At 42.4% G+C, this 23,442-nt stretch overlaps 1 protein-coding gene across 1 annotated transcript; it reads left to right on the top strand.

Annotated features, from left to right (window-relative positions):
- Window positions 1–1,209: 1,209 nt before the first annotated feature.
- On the top strand, window positions 1,210–7,343 carry TNIP2 (TNFAIP3 interacting protein 2). Its single transcript, XM_066573043.1, has 6 exons — window positions 1,210–1,637; window positions 3,148–3,432; window positions 3,820–3,903; window positions 4,281–4,562; window positions 4,691–4,807; window positions 5,247–7,343. Exons 1-6 carry the CDS (start codon window positions 1,269–1,271, stop codon window positions 5,499–5,501), a joined length of 1,392 nt encoding a protein of 463 aa, XP_066429140.1. The 5' UTR covers window positions 1,210–1,268; the 3' UTR covers window positions 5,502–7,343.
- The last annotated feature ends 16,099 nt before the right edge of the window (window positions 7,344–23,442 follow it).

Genomic DNA, 23,442 nt, shown 5'->3' with positions numbered 1-23,442 from the left:
GCCGTATTTCACGCATCTCCTTGCATTTGCACAACCCCCATTGACTTCCATGCAAACCTTTGGTGCACAAGCACGCAGGAAAATAGAAAATGCTGTACATATACACGTGCAAATATGCTTTAAAGAGGCTTTACCGCAAAAACAAGTTATCTCATATGCACCCATCAGAGAATGGCGATCCTGAGTATCCATGACAAATGAAGCAGTGGTCGCACATACATGCTGCCACTCCATTCAATTTAATGAGATAGCCAGGTGCCGGAATGCAACTACTTCCAGCAGTCCCACTGAAATGAATGGAGTGGCAGCGTGCATGTAGGACCCCCTGCTCCATTTATTCATATCGTCCGCAGCAACCCTGATTACTGTAGAGCCAGGCAGCAGTTGTTCTCAGCCTCTGGTATCTGGGCAGCCCCTAAGGAGACGCCAGTAATATAAGTGGCACATGGTTGGTGGTTATAGGGTTAGCATTTGGGACATTCTTTGTGCATTTGAATATATATATATATAATAATATATCGTGCCAAGTGCAAAGCCTATGACGACCACCATGTGCCCCTTATACTACTGATGTCTCCTTACGGGGTGCCCAGATACCAGAGCCTGCTACTTTGCACCCCTTATTACTACAGTACACCCTTGCCCATTATTGTGGCAGCATTCAGGGACTTGTAATATTGTATATTTATAAACAGGTTATTAATTCTCAATATGGATCTTTTAGGATCAGGATCACTTGAGCTTCCTAAATTCCTATTGTGCCGCACATAGCGTATGCTATGATACAAAAGAGAAAAAAAAAGCGCACTTTATCATATCTGGAGCTGCAAAAACAAAAGGCGTTATTCCGCTGTGTAACAGAAGAGCCCACTACCTCTATGTAAATGATTTCTGTAGTACTCTATCAGTAGGAAGGATATGCCATTTGTCTCAGCCCTCTTGTGTTAAGTCGCTGACTCTGCAGGGACTGAAGCTCCTGACTTTTACCAGCAAAGCTTCGTTCAAAGTCATGGGAAAGGGGGTCAGGATATGACAAAAAGATCTCCTTCCAGGATCCTTAAGAACAGAGGATAATACAGAATTTTTCATGTAGAGCCCCGTTAAATTCCGTATGGGAAATTCCTAAGGTACTTCCCCAAACTCCTCCTACATAGAGTAGAGTATAAAGAGCTCAGCGTGAGCACTCAATACAGCAGTGCTCAATGTAGACGGAGACCTTGGACTCCTTTTTTGTGGATTTTAACCCTTGGTGTGGACCTTCTTACAAGATGTCTTCTATTAGTGATGGTAGTACAGACCCCCTGCTAGCCAGATTCAAAGTTCTTGAGGAAACTGTGGATAAACTGCACAGGGAAAACAGGTCTTTGAAGACAAAGCTACAGAGTTACAATACCCTGAGCACTTTCTACCATGAAGCCAGGCAGCAAAACAAGAACCTCAACAAACAGCTGGCGGAGAAGGAGGTGGTCATCCAGCAGCTGAGAACCAGCCAGAAAACTTTCACAGCTGCTGCAGAACATCAGGTTGATCCTCCGCAATCACTGATTGAGTGTTTAATGGAAGAGCTAAACAGGATCAGGAATGAACACAATGGAATGGAGAGGATATATCGGGAAAAAGTGGAGAAACTCAATCAGGTAAAACCATGTATACAAGTGTAGACGGTTATACAATGTTACTAAACTGTAGACTTTTACTCTTTATATAAAGATATGACCTTGCCGGTTGATGCATTTTGTCAAGACGTTCTGCAGCAGCTGCAGATTTCCAGTAATTAATTTTTTTGCAACCAGTTAATAATGCATTACATTTCTACAGTATTTGTGCGATTTTGCACATAATTCTTTTCGTTTTTAAAAAAAAAAAACTAAAGCGCCAACAGTGTAATATAAAATATACGACAAGAATCTGTTATTTTGCAATTCCTTCACTATAATGTCTGCTGTAGTGTTACAATAGGATTACTAAATTCCAGTAAAGTATCTGACCCCCCCCCCCCCCCCCCCAATTCAAAATCATCTCTGTGCAAATTTACTAAGGAACATTAGTTGCTCCTCCTCAAACCTCCATAGGTTGTGTTCTTTAGAAAATCCAATGCTTTAACAAGAGCTGTCAGGATCTGAGTCATTAGATCTTGGGAAAATCCTCCCTAATGTTTACTACTCATACAAGGTCAACTCCGATATAAAGGAACACGCCTAATATTTGTTTGCTGGTTGCTGTGGAGCTAGACTACCTGTCAGATAACGTGAATTGGAGACCTGACATTTGCAAAAGCCGGAGAGGCATGGGTTGTGGCCCTTTTACACGGAATGATTAGCGGTAAAAGAAATGATTGGATAGTGCGAATTGGAACAATAATGGTTCAGTGTAAACACGGACAACAATGGAACGACGAATGAGAGTTTGCTTGCTTCTTGTTCATCATTTTCACCTCGTTGCGTGTGAACAGTGATTGTTTAGTCGTTCACATGCACTGAACGACTGAATGATATGCAAATGCAAACGATTTATCTGCCTGAGCGAAATCTGTCAATATTTACTCAGGCAACGATTTATCACTCCCTGCAAAAGCACCCTTGACTAACACTGATTAGGTAATCTTACAACATAACTGCAATTGACCACAGACCTTTACTCCAAGGGACAAAAATTATTATCTTCAGTGCAATACAAACTGCAATGGAAAAATAGCAAAAACAAAAGCAGTTTGTACTGGGATCTGTTCCACATAGGAAGGCTCGGCAACAAGCCTAAACAGATTCAGCGTAACTTACTAGTACCAGTAATTGGAGTCTTCACAGGCTGAAATGAGGTCATAACAGAAAGCAGTAGCTTACAATTAGTATGCTTTACTGTCATCCGAAGTATTTGATCAGCTTTGATCCCCCATGGTTTTATTGTTTTTGCAATTCGATTAGTTGGACAATATATCACACATGCTTGAGATAATGGTAATAGAGGACTATTAATGAGTTGGACACGAGACGATGTGTCTTACTGCTATTGATAAGTATTGCATATGTCTTGTGTCTTCTGAGCTGATGTCATATGCCAGAAGGTATCAACCAATATTGGGTGTAGGACTTGCTTATCTTGTAATGGATATCGAATGTAGACTCAGATTTGCATGTGCTATTATTTCAGGAAATCCAAAAACTTCAAAAGCAGCTAGAGGATCACGATATCGAGAAGGTATCCAGCTGGCCTCAGCAGGAGAAAGATATGGAACTCCTTCGGCTTCAAAGATCCCTTGCCGAGAAGGAGAGAGTCCAGGCTACTAGTGAAGTTCTGTGTCGATCCCTTTCTGATGAGACCCACCAACTTCGACGTAAACTTGCTGCCACAGCAGAGATGTGCCAACAACTTGTTAAGTGTCTTGAGCAGACCCGTCAAAAGGACAACTTAAATTCAGAAGAACGGCCTAGCCAGGTTTGTAGTTGGTTGTCTTCTTTGGGTGGTGGGACGAACGGGACATAGCTTAAAATAGTGGATGTTATTGTTATAAAAGCGATTGGGGGGCTTTGATAAGTGTTCTCCAGCTCTAGAAAGCTCTTAGATACAAGGAACAACCAGTCACTATACCTTCTGGTGACTTTTCTGGTGGATTAGACTTCTCCCCTTAGAATTCTATAGTCATTGACTTCTTTTTTGGTTGCACATTGACACTGCCTTCGAGTCATTGTTGAATCCCAACTACAACAGATCAATTTGATCAAATCAAGCAATCCAAACAGCACAATGTTATGTTATAGCTTTTAATATTTGTTAAGATCTTAGGTTGTATTAACATGCTTTATCTTGTATTGTCTTATATAGAATCAGAATAAGGAGGATGAAAATGATGCTGCCTTGAGAAAGTTACAAGAAGAAAACCGGCTATTAAAACAGAAAGTAATACATGTAAGTATATGTAAATATTGAGATATTTTAGTAAGACACTTCCCCTTTCTACTTTACTGGAATACCCTGATATTTACTTTCATTAGAGGGGCACAGCTTGCATTTACGACTTTAGACTCATCGGGTATTTTTAGATGATTGAAACCAGTCCTACACGTAGCAGTAGTTATTATGAGTCTTTTACGCTACGAGACTGATTTGGCTAAAAAGATCATTTTGCATGTCCAGTCCTGGCAATACATACCATTATGATACTAGCAAAAATTCTGAGGGGCAGTATTTTACTCTACCATTGAGTAATACTACTAATGAGAACCTACAAATGTAAGATGTTGCCTGTAGTTCATGTTCTAATCATATCTTGACTTCCTTTTAAGGTTGAAGACTTGAATGCAAAGTGGCAGAAATATGACGCCAGCAGGGAGGACTATGTCAAGGGTCTACACCAGCAACTAAAGGAGTTGAAGGGCCAATCTGAGCATCCCAAGGCTTCGCACTCAACACACAAACACCCAGACATTTTACAGAAGGAGATCTGCAGGCTGAACAGATTGTTGGAAGACAAAATGAAGGAACATACCAAACTTCAGCAAGAAGCCGCCGAAATGGTCCATGCTAGGATCGTTGACCAGGAGAGAATCCAAATGCTCGAGCAACAGGTATTGGCACAAGACTTGTAAATCTATTTCATTGTGAGCCATTGATTCCTTATTACATCGATGGCTTCTTCTATGGTCTTTTTTTTCTTTGCTCCTCCAATGACTCATAAATTTTGTTCATATTGCAGTTACTTGTTTACAAAGATGACTTCACGTCAGAAAGAGCAGATCGGGAACGAGCACAAAGTCGAATACAGGAGCTAGTAGAAGAAATTTCTGCTTTGCAACGACCGGGGAGACGACAGGTAATACATTTTCTCTTTGACCTAGATTATATAGGGAAGAAAAAATATAACATTTAAGGGCTTGTCCACTTTGGACAATTTCTACTGCTGGGGAGAATCTGGTAGTAAGTGTTGAACTTTCCTGCAGTGCCCCCACAGGGGAATTGACGTATTACATGGTGCACACTGAAACCAATGAACTGTCTGTGAAAAGCATGGACATGCTGTGCCCTCCAAAGAGAGATATTCTTTGTAGCCATTTTCCACTTTGACTAGTTGATTCAATTCCCCCTTAAATGCATTTTCCAAACCAGGCGACGGCTTTAAACAGTGAGAATACTTGGCCAGTAGTCTTAATATTCATGCTGCACTCCTGACTTAGCAATGCTTTGACTTATATCTGGAGAACTTATGTCATTGTTTGCTGGTGCTAATTAACAATCCTATATATTTTTTCTAGGATGACAGAGAGTCGGCTGCTAAACGGAACAAAACCCATGTTAGAAAAAACGTAGGTGACCCTCAACTTGGTCTGAATTTAGAACCAGCGGAAAACAGACTACAAGCCTCTTCTTCAGACCGTACAGATCGCCAAAGAAGTCCGAGCTCTGAAAACAGAGGTCAAGACGAGCTCCAGTGCCCTCGGTGTCTCAGGGTCTTCCAGGACAGACTAGGAGAAAACTTTTTGGAACATATCTCTGAATGCTGTCAGTGACTGTGACTCTTTAATTTACAGACATAACCACTACATGGCATAGGTGCATCATACTTGTGCCAGATATGCTGCTATCTTCCTTGGTTTTTAACCACCAGAATAGGTTTTAAGGTGGGGTCAGTCTAAAGAGAATTGGTGGCTTTTTTTGATTGCACTGTCTTGTGGTAGCTACCACTTTTACAGGTTGGCATAAAATATGCTGACAGCTTTTAGACTGACATTCATCATGAACGTGGCTTGGAAGAGTAATTCGGACTTGAAAGAAGTAACCCTGTGGGCAGAGAGTAGGTGCTATGGGTACGACCTAAGTCTCCATCTGCTGTATCTATTGCTGTGGTGAATAGTATACTGTGACCTATCGTCAGCCTGGAACTTTGACCCTTGTGAAGTGTGCTATATTTAATGATGCAGAATCGTCGGACCTTACTGTACGCAAATATATGTTCCTTCTGTTACATCGTAGCTCCATGCGATTTTTATAATGACACGCCATCATAGTTCGCCTTAAGAAAAAGTGATGCAGACAGGAAGTTGCAATTAAAGAACATTAAGCGGAAATGGTTGTGTAACCGCGAATGTAAGGTTTATAGTGAATTGAAATCAAGTTTACATTAAATGGGACCTGTATGCACTGAGTCTAATGTCAGTGATATATTGTCTAAGGCGGCAATATATGCCTATTGTAAGCCCTATGTGAATACAGATGCGTTTATCATTTTAATTTATTATGGTGCAATATAGTCTATATAAATATACAGTTGCCAAAATGAATATATATATATATATAATATTGCTGAATCATATAATATCAGATGGCAACCAGAATTGTTGTATTAAAGGGAATGTCTACTTTGGATTAAAGGCTTGTCTCACCATGACAACCCCTTCTCCAAATTATGCTCGGCTGGTGATCGGCTCGTCACCATGCTTCCGGCCTATGAACGGATCTGAACGGATCTGCAATGCATGGGCAAGCCGGAGCTACCGTAATGGGAACCACCAATATTTAGGTGTTGTCAGTTCTTGCTTATAGAGAATGGGCCAAGCGGACTCAGACCATTTATAAAGTCAGCAAATGTAAAATTGAACATTTGTGGGATATATTTTTGCCTTTTTTCTCTTAGAGTTCAGGTTAATTGTGTGCTTTAATATGAAAGTCTCCAGCTGTCAGTAGTTTGTAGGTCTCATTGGCTTATTAACATGGTAATAACACCTACTGCCATCAAAGCAGCTATCTGGTATTCATATACCAAAGCTGGCCAGAATATTTATGCAAAATATTATAATAACTATTATAACACGTTCATCTGCTTGCTGATGGTTTCCAGGAAACAACAATCTGAAAAATAAGAAAAAGGGGCAAAAAGACTGACGATACTATGTAAAGATAGTAGATTGTACTGTATAATTACCAAAAAACCAATGTACATCAAACCTGAAAGTTTACTTTACCCAATCAGCAATTTATCTAATTGCTAATTTACTGTATATCACCGTCATAAACCTGTCAAGCACACCGCAGCACAATAGTTTATGTCTTTTAAAAGTTGGTGAAAGAAATGGAAAAAAAATTACTCAGCTGCTAAGGGGTCCAATCCACCCCCATGTATACTCGCCAGGTCAGAAGGACTTTCACCGAACGGATTTGAACTGATTTCTAAAATTTATTTTTTGTATTTAATCCGAGAGATTTATTTTTATATTAAATTGCACTGAACATTTCCCTATTTATATTTATTTGGTTAACTGTAAATTTGTATACTTTCCTCGTATTTATTTATTCTGATGAAGTCGATATTAAAAACCTTATTTTTGTAATAAAATGCATTCTTGTAACACTAATGTGGGAGATTTACTTCTCGCTTGGCAGTCATGGCTTATGCTCTGTGTGTGTGTGTGTGTGTATATATATATATATATATATATATATATATATATAATATATATAATCTCCTACAGTAGTTTATTTTTGTGTATACAAGGGTGAATCAAAAAGTAACGCCGCCACCATCACCACAACTTTATTAATAAACTTATCAAAGCAAAAGTGACATAGTTTATATCCTGAAGTCACTGTTAGACGAAACTACTATTCATGTTAGTCACCATTACATGCAATACATTTATGCCATCGTTAAACCCAAGTATAAAATCCAATTTGGAAAAATTGAGGAGTTTGCTCCTGGCAGACATTAATTTTTTTGGGACACGGAGAATCACTATGGTGATTCCTTGGATTGAACCTTACATTCCAGGTTATACAGGTATGTATGCCCATGTATCGTCCCCTGTGACCACATTTTTTGAAGAAGACCTGTTACGCAGCTTCAAAGGCATCCAGGAGCTTTTGACAGACTTCCATCCATCTCCTCTGACTGTCAACTGCTTGGGAATCCACTTAGTACTTTGCAATACCCCCAAGTTAGTAATCATTGCTTGTGCAGCTGACTATGGATTTCCTTAGATGCACACCCCTAAATTAAATGACTGCTCTTTATTATTGCTCCAGATCCATGGTTCTAATCACTCAGTCTGTAAAGAAAAGCATATCTAAGTAAAGTAAGGACACCTATAAAACATAGTCCCTCGAATAGATAAAAAGTTACAGACACAGTGGCATTTCCTTTTGATTCACATTATGAACATTGGAGTGTACATATAAAATGGGGCCGATAGCATAACTCAAATTTGGCTTCCTTCTGATGTGGATTTATTTCACCATATGCCTCCACCCCTTCTCAGGAAAAAAGTACTAAGCATTTAACTTTTCATCCCTCCCAGTCCCTCTCTGGGCAGAAGAAGGTTGTGACTTTCTAGCAGAGGACATGGTAGGTACATAGTACATCCTCATACAGAATGACCCATAGTAGCCAGTCCATGTAATCCTCATGTTGGATAGCTCCCTGTGCGATACCCCTATATGGTGAACTGTCATACAGTATACAAAAAAACATGGCATACAATACAGAATGGTACCAAAAGTTGCAGAAATAATTGATACACCATCACCATATATTGCAAAAATAATGACAGTACTCATGTAAAGGCCCATTTATATGGAGAGATGATTGCAAAAAAAAATTGCTAAAAGGCGATAATTTTAGCGATAATCATTGCATCTAGGGCCTTAGTCAGACGGGCGTTTTTTCGCGCGATTTGCAGATCGCATGACGGATGCGCATCCGCAAATCGCGTGACCGGTGCCCGAAAATCTGCTCCTAGCCGCGTTTCATTAGAAACGGGCCGGAGCTGTCCAGCGCATTGCATTCAATGGAGCCGGCAATACAGCCGGCTGCATTGAAAGCAATGCGCTGCGGGCGAGTGTGCGATGAATTGTCAAGAAGGGCTTAAATATATAAGCCCTTCCCTGCAATTCATCCAGAAAAGTGTTAAAATAAAAAATATATATATACTCACCTGCTCCCGGCAGCCGGAGTTACGCGCGGCCGGCCTGCAGTGGGTGTGAAGGGGGTGTGAGTCAGACCTGCCTCTGATTGGCTCAGCGACCCAACTCCGGCTGCCGGGAGCAGGTGAGTATATATATATTTTTTATTTTAACACTTTTCTGGATGAATTGCAGGGAAGGGCTTATATATTTAAGCCCTTCCCGACAACTCATCCCGCGCACGCCGGCAGCCCATTGCTACAATGGAGCCAGCTGTATTGCCGGCTCCATTGAATTCAATGGGCAAACATCGTTCTTCTCTGCCACAGCTGTTACAGTTGTGGCAGAGAAGAATGATTTGTCTTCTATATGTTCTCAATGGGGTCGGCGCTGCTGCCGCCGGCCCCATTGAGCGCATATAGAGAAGAAAACAGGAATCGCAGATCGCAGATAGGTGCGATCTGCTATTTCTGTTCTATAATTTATCGGACGAGCGCATAAAAAGCGCTCATGTGTCCGATACCATTGCAAAGCAATGGTTTTAAAAAATCGCCGGACGCATGCGCAAATCGCGCAAAAAAACGCCCGTCTGACTAAGGCCTAAATGTGCGCCCATCATGCACTTTTTGGGCACTGCTAGCTGATCCTTAAATTCAGTCCAACCTAAAAATCGGCCTTTGGCCTTATCAGCTGTTTTCCGTGGGTAGTGCTGATAGCATTGTTTTCCCCTGGAGAACAAAGGAGCTGAATGCAGATAAGAGCCCTTGGGCTATTAACTGCTTTCAGCGAAGGCTTCATTTGCACACTTAATTGCTCTTAGGTAGCTGAGTAGCTACTTAATAGTTTATGCAAAATGATCGCTCAAAGCTGTCACTCAAACTATCGTTTGAGCGATCATCGGGCCATGTAAATGGGCCTAAACACTAACATACAGAGACCAAATAATGGCTCCAATCATAAAGTAATCTAATGACAGTGCTTTAAAATGTCTAAAGGTGGCCATACACCTTCAATAGCTGTTCCTTGAACATTAACCTTTTATCTGCCTATGTTCCAAAATTGGAACAGTGGATTCACACAGCATTGCTTTGGATTCACAGGTAAAAGCTTAAAGGGGTTGTCCCGCGAAACAAAGTGGGTCTATACACTTCTGTATGGCCATATTAATGCACTTTGTAATGTACATTGTGCATTAATTATGAGCCATACAGAAGTTATCAGAAATTTTTCACTTACCTGCTCCGTTGCTAGCGTCCTCGTTTCCATGGAGCCGTCTAATTTTCAGCGTCTAATCGCCAAATTAGCCGCGCTTGCGCAGTCCGGGTCTTCTTCTTTTCTCAATGGGGCTCAGTGTAGCTCCGTGTAGCTCCGCCCCGTCACGTGCCGATTCCAGCCAATCAGGAGGCTGGAATCGGCAATGGACCGCACAGAAGCCCTGCGGTCCACCGAGGGAGAAGATCCCGGCGGCCATCTTCACCGGGTAAGTAAGAAGTCACCGGAGCGCGGGGATTCAGGTAAGCGCTGTCCGGTGTTCTTGTTTAACCCCTGCATCGGGGTTGTCTCGCGCCGAACGGGGGGGCTGTTGAAAAAAAAAAAAAACAGTTTTGGCGCGGGACAACCCCTTTAATTCAACAACAGAAGTGTCTCCTGGCTTCCCCAAACACATGAATGGTCAATTTCAGCTTAGCATTCATGTGTTTTTCATGGGGACAGTGGAGAAAAGAAATCGCAGAGGTATCTGTCTTTGTCTATCTTCAGGGGGTAATAAATGTATCGAGCACTGAAATTCAACTCACTTGATCTGTTTTTTTTTCCCCAACATCATCTTTAAACAAGCAGCTATAGAATTGATTTGAGATTTGTGGTGGTCACAAGCAATTACCACCACAAATCTTAGGACATCTGTGAAACCTACTTTGACAAAGATTAGTGGTACTCCCTGTTTTTTTGTTGCAGTTTTGCTGAGGAATTTGGTGCCGATTGTCCGCTGCAGATAACCTACACCATTTTCTGCTATGTGGAAACAGGGCTCCTTTCTCTGGAAGGACTGAATTGTTTAAAATCAAGGGGGTTGGGAAATGTCTTAAGAGTCATGGAAAAAGGGAAGTGGAATGGAAGGGAAAACACACACCAGACCATTTGTCCCGAGTGCCAAAATTTAGCACCTTTTTATTTTTGCTTTGGGGTCTTCTGCTTTGGGGTCTTCTATGTACTGTCAGTGGGGTTATTAGCCATTGGATAGCAGAAGGTTCACATATTGCTCTTACACAAGGACCCTTTCTAGTCATAATAACATGGTATGTTGGGCCAAAAAAAGTCTTATGTCCATCTAATTCAGTCTATTACCCATCAATGTTGATCCAGAGGAAGGCAAAAAACCCCAATGAGCTAGAAGCCAATCTTCGTCACTTAAGGAAAATAATGCCTTCCTGACTCCAATCTGGCAATCCAAACATTACCCAGATCACCAACCATTCTGAAGTAATCAGTGATATAACATGTAATATTGTAACACTCAAGAAAGACGTCCAGGCCCCTCTTAAACTCGGTTATCGAAATCGTCATCACCACACGTTCTCAGGCAGGGAGTTCCATAGTCTCACTGCTCTTACAGTAAAGAATCTCCTTCTATGTTGGTGTACAAACCTTCTTTCCTCTAGAAGTAGAGTGCAGTCCTGGGTATAAATAGATCCTGGGAGAAATCCCTGTATTGACCCCTGATATATTTATAGTAGTATTGTTGTCCGCCCATTGCATTTATCAATTTAGTTGCCCACTTTTGTACCCGCTCAAGCTCTGATATGTCCTTCATGAGTACTGGTCCCTAAAACTGTACACAATATTCCATGTGTGGTCTGACCAGTGATTTGTAAAGAGGAAGGACAATGTTTTCATCATGTGCCCCTACACCTCTTTCAATATATCCCATGATCCTATCTGCCTTGGCAGCAGCTGCCTGATGCTGGTTGCTGCAGTTAAGTTTACAGTTAACTAAAGCCCCCAAGTCCTTTTCTATGTCAGTGTTACCCAGTGGTTTCCCATTTACTGTGTAATGGTGACATGTATTTCCTTTTCCCACGTGCCTATGCAGCGTCCAAGCAGGGCGCGCCAAAGTAGGGGAGACCACGGGGAAGCAAGATAGATGTCATGGGTGGCTCTATGAGCTCTCCTGGCAGTGGCGGCAAAGGTGCCCTACTCAGTCACCGCACAGCAGCAAAAGGGTTTTGACAGTCTCTAAATACTAAATGGTGGTTTGTCACTGGATGCCAGCACCCCACTCAGGACTCCAAGAGTTTATGGCGAAATAACTGACGCGAGTCCTGGTAGCTTTCATTTGTAAACTGGAGGTGCACAGTTTTACTTAAGCTCAAATTGCAATTTAACAGCAAAGCAAGCAACAGTCTTGCCATAATTAGCAGAGATATTACTTTAGAACACATTAAATGTTGGTGCACAGTTGAATTCAGTATAGCACACTTTAACCTTCAACGCTCTCTATTTCACTCTAGAGGTTACTCAGTAGAATTCCCACAGTCCTAGTTATCTGCTGGGCTTACTGGATGACTTTAAGACAGTTAATTGTGGATTTTAAGATGGACCTCTTTACTTTCCCTGGCTTTAACTTCATGAGGTTTTCTGTAACTCACTGTTTAGTTGACAGGTCACAAACTTTCTCCTCCACACTGCTGTTGATTAGGAAGCTTGAAAAACCTGACTTCCCACTTCAGAACACGTTATCTCTGCTCACACTGCGGAACTACTCCTGCGCGTCCTCCTCCTCTGACTGCCTCCTCCCAACTCTCTCCTCCAACTGACCTAAATCTTCCTTAACTTCCTGTCTTAACTCTCGCACTTTCTGTCTACACTTCCCCCTAACATCTTGCCTCTCCCTGATATTTTCCCACTCTGGACTATCACATCATCCCCCTCTACTAATCAGTGGTAGCATGACAAGCAGCCTATCAGCAGCCAGCTGTTGCCAAGCAGTTAGCTTTAGCTTTGAGAAGAAAGAGGGAAACAGGGTTTTTCCGACGTACAGCACCTCCTATGTCTCCTAGGAGCCTATAGCTAGGTATTACAGGACAGGTGATTGTGTGACTATTCTGGAGGACCTTCCGGGCTACTACACATAACTTTCCATTTATCAATGTTAAACCTCACTTTCTGCCCAAGCCCCCAACTTATCCAGATGCATTTGCAACTGCATTCTGTGCTTTTTTGTGATAATTACTTTGCATAATTTTGTATCATCTCTAAATATTGATATTTTACTGTACAATCCCTCCAATATGTTGTTAATAATATTATTTAAAAGAATAGACCCCGATACTGCTCCCTGTGGTACCCCACTAGTAATTCCTCCAATACTCCCCCCTGTGGTACCCTACTAGTAACAGTGATCCAATCAGAGTATATACCATTTATAACCCCCCTCTGCTTTCTATCACTGACCAGTTACTTACCCCCTTACACACATTCTTGCCCAGACCAAGCATTCACATCTTATATACCAACCTTTTATGCGGCACAGTATCAAATGCTTTGGAAAAGTCCAGATACACAAGATCCAATGACTCCCCATGGTCCAGGCTAGAACTTACCTCCTTCTGAGAAGCTGATGAGGTTGGTTTGACATCAAACCTGTGCTGGTATGGAGTTATACAGCTAATACAGAAAGAAAATCTGGTAAGCTCCATATTACAAAGACTATAGTGCTTTATGGAGACGGCATACAGGGCACACAGAATGCTTACAGGTCCATAATATGTACCAAAGGGACCTTGTGTGGTCAAATACCATGTCTGTGTATATGTTCATGGGCCTTTAAAGAGGCCGTATAGTCAGGACAATTCCTGTGAATATGCTCTATGAGGGCTTATGCAGGGGCGTAAGTAAAAAAGGCTAAGCCCAATAGCTAATTTTTTTTAATGGGGCCCCCCTTGAGCACGAACATTGGCCATATAGTGGAAGATACTAGCTCTATACAGACCATATAAGTGATAGCAGTACCATTATATCCCATAATCACAGGTGATATCCTCTCTGACCGGAGTCATTCACTTTTCCCTTCTTTTGCATCTAGCTCAGACCACTATGATGACTTCTTCCAGCCACAACTTGTCTATGCGAAAGTTGACATACAGTCATTTTTTATGCCTTGCTTTTCCAGCACCTTCCCCATGTTTTCCACTTCTTTACACAATCATCCCAACTGTAATGTTCCAGATAGTGATAATGCCAACCACAATAATGCCATATACAATAATGGTATCCCCCCTTTGGTGCCTCCTGTAGGCCCCACATAGTAAGTGCTGTTTTAGTGCCATAAATATGCCTACTTGTCCTCCAGGTTAGTAATAATGCAACCTTATGTGCCCGCTTAGTGTTTATAGCCCCGCTTTAGCCCCCGTTCGGTAGTTATAGCCAACTTGCGGCCCATTCATTATTCCCTTTTGCCTCAATCAGCATTTATAGCTACCTTGCTTATGCTCAGTATTTATGGAATTTTTTTTACTGTAAAATGAAAAAGGATGGTATGCTCACCTCTGACCCCCACAATTCCACTGTCATGGTCGCTCTGTTCTCCCCTTGACTATCATCCTATGGATGTCATTGAGGGGTGTCCAGAACACGAGCTGTCCATGTCTTTATTAATACAATTATTTGAATGACCACCATGTTATACTACATTTCCCCGGCACCAACCATTTTAAGAAACTGTCTAGCTGGTAGGGCAAGTTCAGCTCTTTGCCAGGGGTCTGGAGAGGTTGCCTAAGATGGACAGATATGCTTTAAGGACATACATCAGATAACGAATACATTTTGGAAAGTTTGTGTGATTGGAGTTAAATTTTTGGTCTATGTGGTTAGTTTATACAGCGCCATGAAGTAAGTGATAATGTAGGATAATACTATTTTAAGGGTAGACAACAGTAGACAGATACACCCGCACCACCTCCGAGTTGCTAATCAGCTGCCAAAAATATCTAAAGCCTCTTATGCATCTGTAGAGTATGTCACTCATACAGGAAAAAAATGCCTTGACTGAGATTTAAACTTCTGCTGGGAAATATTCTCAAAATCATCTGTGGTTACAGTGACTAAGAAGTTGCAATAGAGAAAAAACTACAGGCGGTACATTTTAACTTCCTCGTGAATCTAGAACCCACTTTTAGAGATGGGTTTTTGTTGGTCTGAAATGCCAAATATTTAAACATGTATGACCGAATGCCACTGAGTAATTTATTAAGCTACCTAATTTACTACTCTCACCAGATTTTCACTCCAAAATTATCATTAATTTAAGGCCCCCTGTCCACGGGCGATGCGAAGTCCCGCGGCAGATCTCCGCTGCGGGAGCCGCCGCCGATTCTACGCCGGTCAGCCCTATCTGATAGATAGGCTGGCCGCGAAGAATCGCAATGATTCTCCGCTCATGGACAGGTGCGGGCGCTTTCCATAGCAATGCCGTGGAAAGTGCCAGCCGGCGTGATTCGCCGGCGGTTTACCCCCGCAAAATCACGCCCGTGGACAGGCACCCTTAGTGACGGCTAGTACGCCTTTTTACTGACCTCACTAATTGGATTTAAACCAGCACATGCATCTTTTTATGGTGGTGGCTTGGCTGACTACCGACAGCCAGGCTCCTGCTCTAACCACCAGTAGTGGAGGAACCTCAGATCCTGGCAGTTTTATCTCTTACATGCCACAATAAATAGCAACTGTAGCCTATAAGCAGATGACAGGGGAAGGGGGCTCCTTCTGTCGCCCATCAGCACGCCATACTGTAATTTCTAGGTAGCAATGGGTTCCCATGGGATCTTGAACCTGACAAAGGCCTCTATGTCTGCCATGTAAGTTAGCCTATTAGACCCTGCCTCTGGCAGAGTCTAATATGTTGCCGTAATAGGCTCAGTAGAATGTACCCCTTCAGGAACTAAAAAACAGTGTCAGAAAAGTTCAATAAAGTTCAAGTTAATGAAAAAAAAAATTCAGTTAAAAAAAATATATACAGTTTTCCCCTCAAAAAAACTTTTAAAGTAAAAAAAAATACCAACAAAAATTTTTAAAAAGGAAAACATAATCGGTATTATCCAATTTATAACAACCCAGACAATGAAAATATTTTGTTATTTATCGCACATGGTGAACGCAGTTAAAATGATTTTAAAAAGTAATGCCAGAATTACTATTTTGATTTTGTTCGCCTCCCAAAAAACACAATAAAAAACAATCCAAAAGTCACATGTACCTCAAACTGGTACCAATAAAATCTCTAACTCTTCCGCAAAAAAAAAAAATCACATAGCACTGTTACTTGAGAAATAAGAATGCTATGGATCATAGAATCCCGTGATGCAGAGTAAAAAAGTGTTTGTTCTCGATGGTTTTGAAGCGGCCCGGCCGCTCGCTCTTCTGCTGCGGCCGGCGCTCCCATAGAGGAGAGCGCGGCCGCAGCGGATTTGCCGTCCCGTGTGGATGAGATTTCTGAGAAATCTCGTCCACATGGCTGGCTAATCCCGGGATTAGCGGCCGCATGTGGATTTGCCGCGGTGAATTTCTGCGGCAAATCTGCCCCATGTGAACCCAGCCTTATTGAGCAGAAGTAGTAAAAGATAAAAACATCTACATAAACTTGGTATCCCAGTAATCGTGCTGATCAGATAAGAAAGTGATCATGTTATTTTTACTGAATGGTGAATGCTGTTAAAACAAACCCCCAAAACAATGGCAGAATTTTCTAGGGGTGTTTCCATCCCCCACCCCTTCAAAAAAAAAAAAATTAACAAACGTTATACAACATGTTATATGTACCTTGAGTGGTGCCATTAAAAAAATATGACTCTTGCAATGTGACAATAAAAACCACTTGCTCCTTAAGGCAAAAAAATAGGCTGGTCACTGAGGGGTTAACTTCCTAATAGTCATAACGTGCTATGCCAACCCCCTTCCCCACTTGACTAGATCCCAACTTAGGCCTCATGTCCACCCGTGCCCACAGCTATGAGGCCAAAAATGACACATGACTCACCTGTCCAGACGCTGCGGGGGTCGCCTCCATTGCTTCCGGATCTTCTTTCTTCTGCCCGGCGGATACGTTCAGCCTAGTTGCATGTTTAACGTCTCATTCTCCATCCATGGACATTAAAGGCTTATTCCGGGACTCCATCTGTTACAGCAGGTTTCAAAAAGAATGGTGAAATAAATCCTTCATTAGTGAGGTTTATTTACCTAATGTGCTGTCCATGCACAGGAAAATGGACCAAGTCCAGCATTGGGTTTCTCCATTTCCCTGTGCATCAGCTGTGGTTTCCAGCCAGTCCATGCATGAGAGCGTCTGCTGTGGAGCTGGTTTCTGGTTTGCATTTCTAATGTGCTACCATAGCCTTTTCTGCTGGTGCAACATGTGTTCCCAGCCCCAGAGTTTTCAGCCACTTCCGCTGATGTCATATCCATCAGCACACTGTGTGGTCCTACTGGCTGTGTCTATCTGTACTGACATCTGGCCTGTAGTCAGATCACATGGATGGAGGAAGGAGCTGGGATGGAGCATGCGTAGTCATCACTTCCAAAAGTGCTACTACGCATGCTTATTCCGGAAACTTGGCTTTGAGGACATTAGCAGCTTTCCTCAGGTACTCTTATCACTGTCCATGAACGTATATGCACTGAGCAGCATTATTCAGAGTACCAAAGGTAGATTAAAACTCTATGGAAATCTTTGTGCATAAAAAATCCATATACACATATCTTACCAAGCCCCTCCAGAAAAAAAATGATACACGTATCTTTTTTGCATTACATTTTACTTCTTATGCATTTAGAAAGTCTCATATTTGGTTTGCAAACTCTCCTACATTCGAGTTTCTGGCTTAGGGGTGTTCCCAGCACTGATCAGCTGGTCTCTCTTATAAACTTGCACAAGCCCAGCTCCCTCTCCTTTTTCAGAAGCTGTGTAGCATAACCACACCCACACAATACTACACAGCTATCTCTCTGTCTAGGCCATCCTCTCTCTGAGTTACTGCTGGTTCCCCCTTACTGCTGATAAGAGCAGAAAGGTCACGCAGAGTGAACTACAGCCCTCAGTGACAGTAGCCTTCTCTGCTCTCAGCTTTCTCAGCCTTCTATAATAGCTCAGTGGAAAGGAAGTAAATGTACATTCACAACAGTGGAGCAAGCTACTGATGTAGCTGTCAATTTAATCTGACTGACACAATTTGTTAAGATTTCAGTCCTCCAGTCTGCAGTGCCTTGGAAAACACCACAAGCATAAAAATCAAACAGTCAGAAATTTGTAATGAAAACCATTTACAAAAAAAGAGTTAATTTCCAAAAATACATTAAGGCCTCAGTCACACGGGCGCACCGGCGTCGATGCGCCCGTGTGACTGACACCAGCAGACGGACGTACCTGAAGACGGCCGTCTCTCTGCAGCGCTGGAGGAAAGAACATGTGACCGGCTTCATTGTCGGTCATGTGTTCTTTCCTTCGGCGCTGCAGAGAGATGGCCGTCTTCAGGTACGACCGTCTCCTTCCTGCAGTCACACTGGCGCATCGGCGCCGGTGTACGGGTGCTGATGCGCCCGTGTGACTAAGCCCTAATAAAAAAGGGTGCAAAGGTGTATATAGGCTTCAATGCTATGTGAGATGATGGAATTCGCATTAGTGAACAATCATTGAGCTCGTTCGGAGCAGCAGGCACAGTCTGGAGCCAGTGAATAGGCGAAGTAGTGCGTTGGGCATATATAATATGGTATTTTGTTGCCATTTAGCGCCGTTTTTCAAAATGTCTCTTAACGGTAAAAGTTTTTTTAATATTTTGATGTCCCATATCTATTCCTTCTTTACTGCTATAACTGCTCCCATTCTTCTAGGAAGACTTCGCACTATAGATCAGAAAAGGTTGTAGTTCTTCACATCCATTCATTTAAGTGAGCATTGGTGAGGTTAGTATTGTGTGGTGAGATTAGGCATAGAGTCAAAATTCCACCCCGGTTTCCCCACAAATAAGACCTACCCTACAAATAAGCCCTGCCATGATTTTTCTGGATTTTTGGGGAGTCTTGAACTATAAGCCCTACCCTGAAAATAAGCCCTAGTGGCATTACATTACAAAAAAGGAATGCATTACCTATCAGGCTTTGTCCAGGTCCCTTCTGCTGTTCTTCGGAGTTCAGATGCGCTTCTTGCAGTCCTCAGCCGCCCACAGAAAATCACTTTCTCAGTACAGAATTCATAAATCCCACCTCCAGAAAGTGATGGGTCTGATTGGTGAGCAGCGCTCGACAACCAATCAATGCAGAGCTCGAAGAACCAAAGCGATGGCTGTGATTGATGTTCATCGAGCACTGCATTGATTGGTTGAGAATCAGTCAAATAATCATTCACAGCCATCATGTTATGGCGGTGAGATTTATTAATTAGCTGAGCCACAGCACTGATTAACGAATTCCTAAATCCTGCTCCAAATAAATGTAGTGCTCGATCACAGGCAATGCACTGGTTCATCGAGCACTGCACTGATTGGCTGAGCAGTCCTCGAGAACCAATCGGAGCCATTGCTTTCTGTAGGTGGGAATTATGAATTCTGTACTGAGAAAGTGTTTTTATGTGGGCGGCCAAGGACTGCTAGAAGTGCATCGGAGCTCCGGAGAGCAGCGGGAAGGACCTGGACCAAGCCTGCTAGCTAAGTATAATAAGACATCTCTGAAAATAAGACCTAGCGCCGCTTTTGGGGCAAAAATTAATATAAGACAGGGTCTTATTTTTGGGGAAACACAGTAATTTATCCCAAAAGGTGTTGGTTAGGGTTGTGCAGGCCAGATAAAGGAAACCTATTATGTTAAAAATGCAACCTTTTCTGCAGAGAACTTGTTACAGATCAGGAGGAGCGGAGCAGATTGATATATAGTTCTGTGGAGAAAGATTTAGTATAAGAAGTAATTTATTGATCTCAATTTCTGCTCATTCTGGGTTCAGGAGTCCCATGGGCGGTCCTAGGCTAATAAAAATCTATGTATATATAGTATATAGGTGAAAAAGGAAAATTAGAGAGAGGGTCTGACTAGATGGAAAGGGGTGAAGAAGAATCTTGTTAAATAGTGAAACCTGTAGCTTCTACTTCTCAAATATTTCAAGAACTACTATAAATATGCCAAAATATATCTTACGCAAAAAAGTTTTTAGTAACTTTTACACATGGTGCACAAGTTCTCCTAATGTCTAGACACTCACGGGGTCAGTATCAAAAGTATCATAGGAAGGTCAAGTCTCAAAATAGAAAGCTAATAAGAGTTATCTTAGCAATTTAATGAAACCACAAAAAATCTTCACCAAACATAAGGAGTCGCACAAGACCACAACGGCAACTTCTGACACGTCTATTGTCATGAAAATGAATAAAAGGACTCTTAAAGGGGTTTGTTGGGCATTTACTACTGATCACCTATCCTCAGAATAAGTCATCAATACTTGATTGGTGTAGGGCCACAGCTTTGAATCTCCACCGATCATTTCATCCTCCAAGCTACTATCAGTGCAGCCCAGCCAGATGTGTGCATTGTATTTGGGTTTGAAATCAATGGAAGCAAAGCCTTCTATTACACTTCCAGCTTCGACTCCAATGTGGTCGTCTGGCTCGGCTGCACTAACAGCAGGTCATGGAATCGAGGAGGATCCTGAGTGGTGGACTCCCATTAATCAATTGTTGATGATGTATCCTGAGGACTGGTCATCAATAGCTAAAAAATTCCCTTTAACTAGAGATGAGCGAACGTACTCGGATAAGCACTACTCGTCCGAGTAATGTGCCTTATCCGAGTACCGCTGTACTCGTGCTGAAAGATTCGGGACGCTCCGCTGCTGACAGGTGAGTCGCAGCGGGGGGCGGGGCAGAGCGGGCGGGAGAGAAGGAGAGAAAGATCTCCCCTCCGTTCCTCCCCGCTCTCCCCTGCAGCTCCCCGCTCCGCAGCGCGTCCCGAATTTTTCAGCACGAGTACAGCGGTACTCGGATAAGGCACATTACTCGGACGAGTAGTGCTTATCCGAGTACGTTCGCTCATCTCTACCTTTAACCCTTTTCAATCCAATTTGTATCCTGGTTTTCCTAGGGCGCCTACTCTTTTTCTGCTGTTATACAATGGCGCTATCTGCTGGCTAAAGCCAGTACTGCATTAGGTGACACATTGGATAGGCTCCGACAGCAGAGAAGCTGGGAATATACAGTAAGGCCTCCCTCACACAGGGCGTTTTGTACAGCGTTTAACGCTGCCTTTTCAGCCCAGTGCGAAACGCTGTACAACACTCCCATTCATTTCAATGGGGTTGCTCACACAGGGCTGAAACGCAGCGCCTTCCAACGCTGCGCTTTGACAGCAATGCATGCTCTATTTTGGGGCGTTTTCAGCCCTGCGACGCCCATTAAAATGAATGGGCAGCGGTTTCAGCACTGCTGAAAACGCAGCAACACTTGGTGCCGCGTTTTGGGCAGCGTTAACCGCTCGCCGATTTTCGGGTGAGGGCTTGCAATAGAAGCCCTACCCCGAAAATCAGTCCCAAGTAGGCTAGAGGAAAAAAAGAAAGTAAGCGGTCAACCTTAATGATTGCTTTCTGAAAATTATAAATGCTATCAGAGCTATCCCTAATATTTGGCATTTCTCACTTTACATTTGGCAAATGTGTAATATTTTTTGTGCATAAGAATGATAATTAGCGGTTCAGCTGCTGGGATCTCATTGATACTGAGAACAGGCTAGTGGTTTTCATGACTTCAATTCATTCCAGTGGAGCCAGACTTCACTTGCTATAGTTCAAAATCTTCTTGGTCATATCCCTGATTGGGATTGAGGCTAGCCCCAATGAAAGCAATGGAAAAACTAAGCAATCCTCTTAGTGACAGCCCTGGCTGGTGGAATCCCTTCAGCAGCGACTGGGGAATCCCTTCAGCAGCGGCTGGGGAATCCCTTCAGCAGCGGCTGGGGAATCCCTTCAGCAGCGGCTGGGGGAATCCCTTCAGCAGCGGCTGGAAAAACCCTTTGTCGCTGGGAGATGGGTCTCTACAAGTGCACTCGAAAAAGATGTGCCTACTTTATTAAGGCGTGCGATGCTATAAATGACATGTAATCTTTAGTTTGCTATTATAGATTTTGTTTTCGGCACATCTCTTCATGTAAACCAAGTGAAAGAATGTAGTAAGTTCACTATGTCTACTGAGTCAAAGTATATCTTAAGGACAGTCTGACTTAATTGGAAATGATTTGACTTAAACTAGAAATAACATGTCTACTTTATTACAGGATTAGCTTGATCCGATCTGAGATGCAATTTAAGCCATAGGTATCACAAATCAGAGTCGTTCTGAGTAAGAGGAACAGGTTTGCAGACTTGAGGTTTATAGATTGCTGAATGACTCACTATGGTTGGGCAGTAACGGGAATGCCCCAATACAGACCTGTAAATTTCTTCCATATTCTCCCATATTCATGGGATGAGGTTTGTTCTTCAATTTCAAAAATTTTTTTACATTTCACCACGATTATAAATGTCCCCTAAAAATGTACATAGTCGTAAATCTTCATGTTTTGTGGCACACATACATTGTCATCAATATGGAGGCTAAAGCTCTTGCTTTGGATCCGGTCCATCTGCAATTCTTGTAGTGCAGCTGCTATATAACGGACTATTGTTTTAATTATACATCTTTGACACCACTAATTTACAACTCTTAAGGCCCGTTTACACGGGATGATTATCGCACAAAAATTCGTTCAAATGAATGAAAATGCATTATAATCATTACGTCTAAATGCAACGCCATCATTCACTATACGTTTATCGTTCACTTTCAATCAGCATAAAAATCATCCTGGTTCGCTCACTTCTCGCTGCGTCTAAATGCTCAACACTTCACATAGAATGTGAAGCGTTGAGTGCGACGTGAGCGATACTCAGTGGTGATCTCCACCAGTAAATGCTCTCCACCAGCGCCAACAACTAGCGGTGATGTCAACCACTCATGCAGATTGTTTAGCAGACGGTTGTCCCATGTAAACGGGGCATTAAAGGAGTTGTCTAATTTGTAAGATCCTTTTATATACCCAAAAAAGGAATTTTGAGTTAAACCAGACTGCAGAATGGCTATAAAGTGCATCTCTGGAGAACCCAACTGTCCTGCAGACACACAGCCTATTGATTTAAATGTGCAATACTTAGTTTCCCCTGTGGTGGTGCTGCCTAGTTTCTCCACAGATTAAACCTACTCACTGGGGTCCCATCAGGGGAACTTTGTGATTTGCTTATTGTCTCTTTTAACAAAAAAAAAAATATTAACACTTTCCAATCCAATTTGTATTCTGGTTTTCCTAGGGGGCTTACTCTTTTTCTGCCGTTATACAACAGCGCTATATGCTGGCTAAAGCCAGTACTGCATGAGGTGACACACTGGATAGTCTCCGACAGCAGAGAGGCTGGTGACATACAGTAAGAGAACCCTGACGGACGTCTTCCAACATCAGAGCTGTACAGCCTTAAATCATAATGTCTTCCCAGGTCAG

This window comes from Eleutherodactylus coqui, chromosome 7 (assembly GCF_035609145.1).
Source record: "Eleutherodactylus coqui strain aEleCoq1 chromosome 7, aEleCoq1.hap1, whole genome shotgun sequence".
Lineage (NCBI taxonomy): Eukaryota > Metazoa > Chordata > Amphibia > Anura > Eleutherodactylidae > Eleutherodactylus > Eleutherodactylus coqui.
Note: the sequence above shows the minus strand (reverse complement) of the source record. Positions and strands in the feature narration are given on the sequence as shown.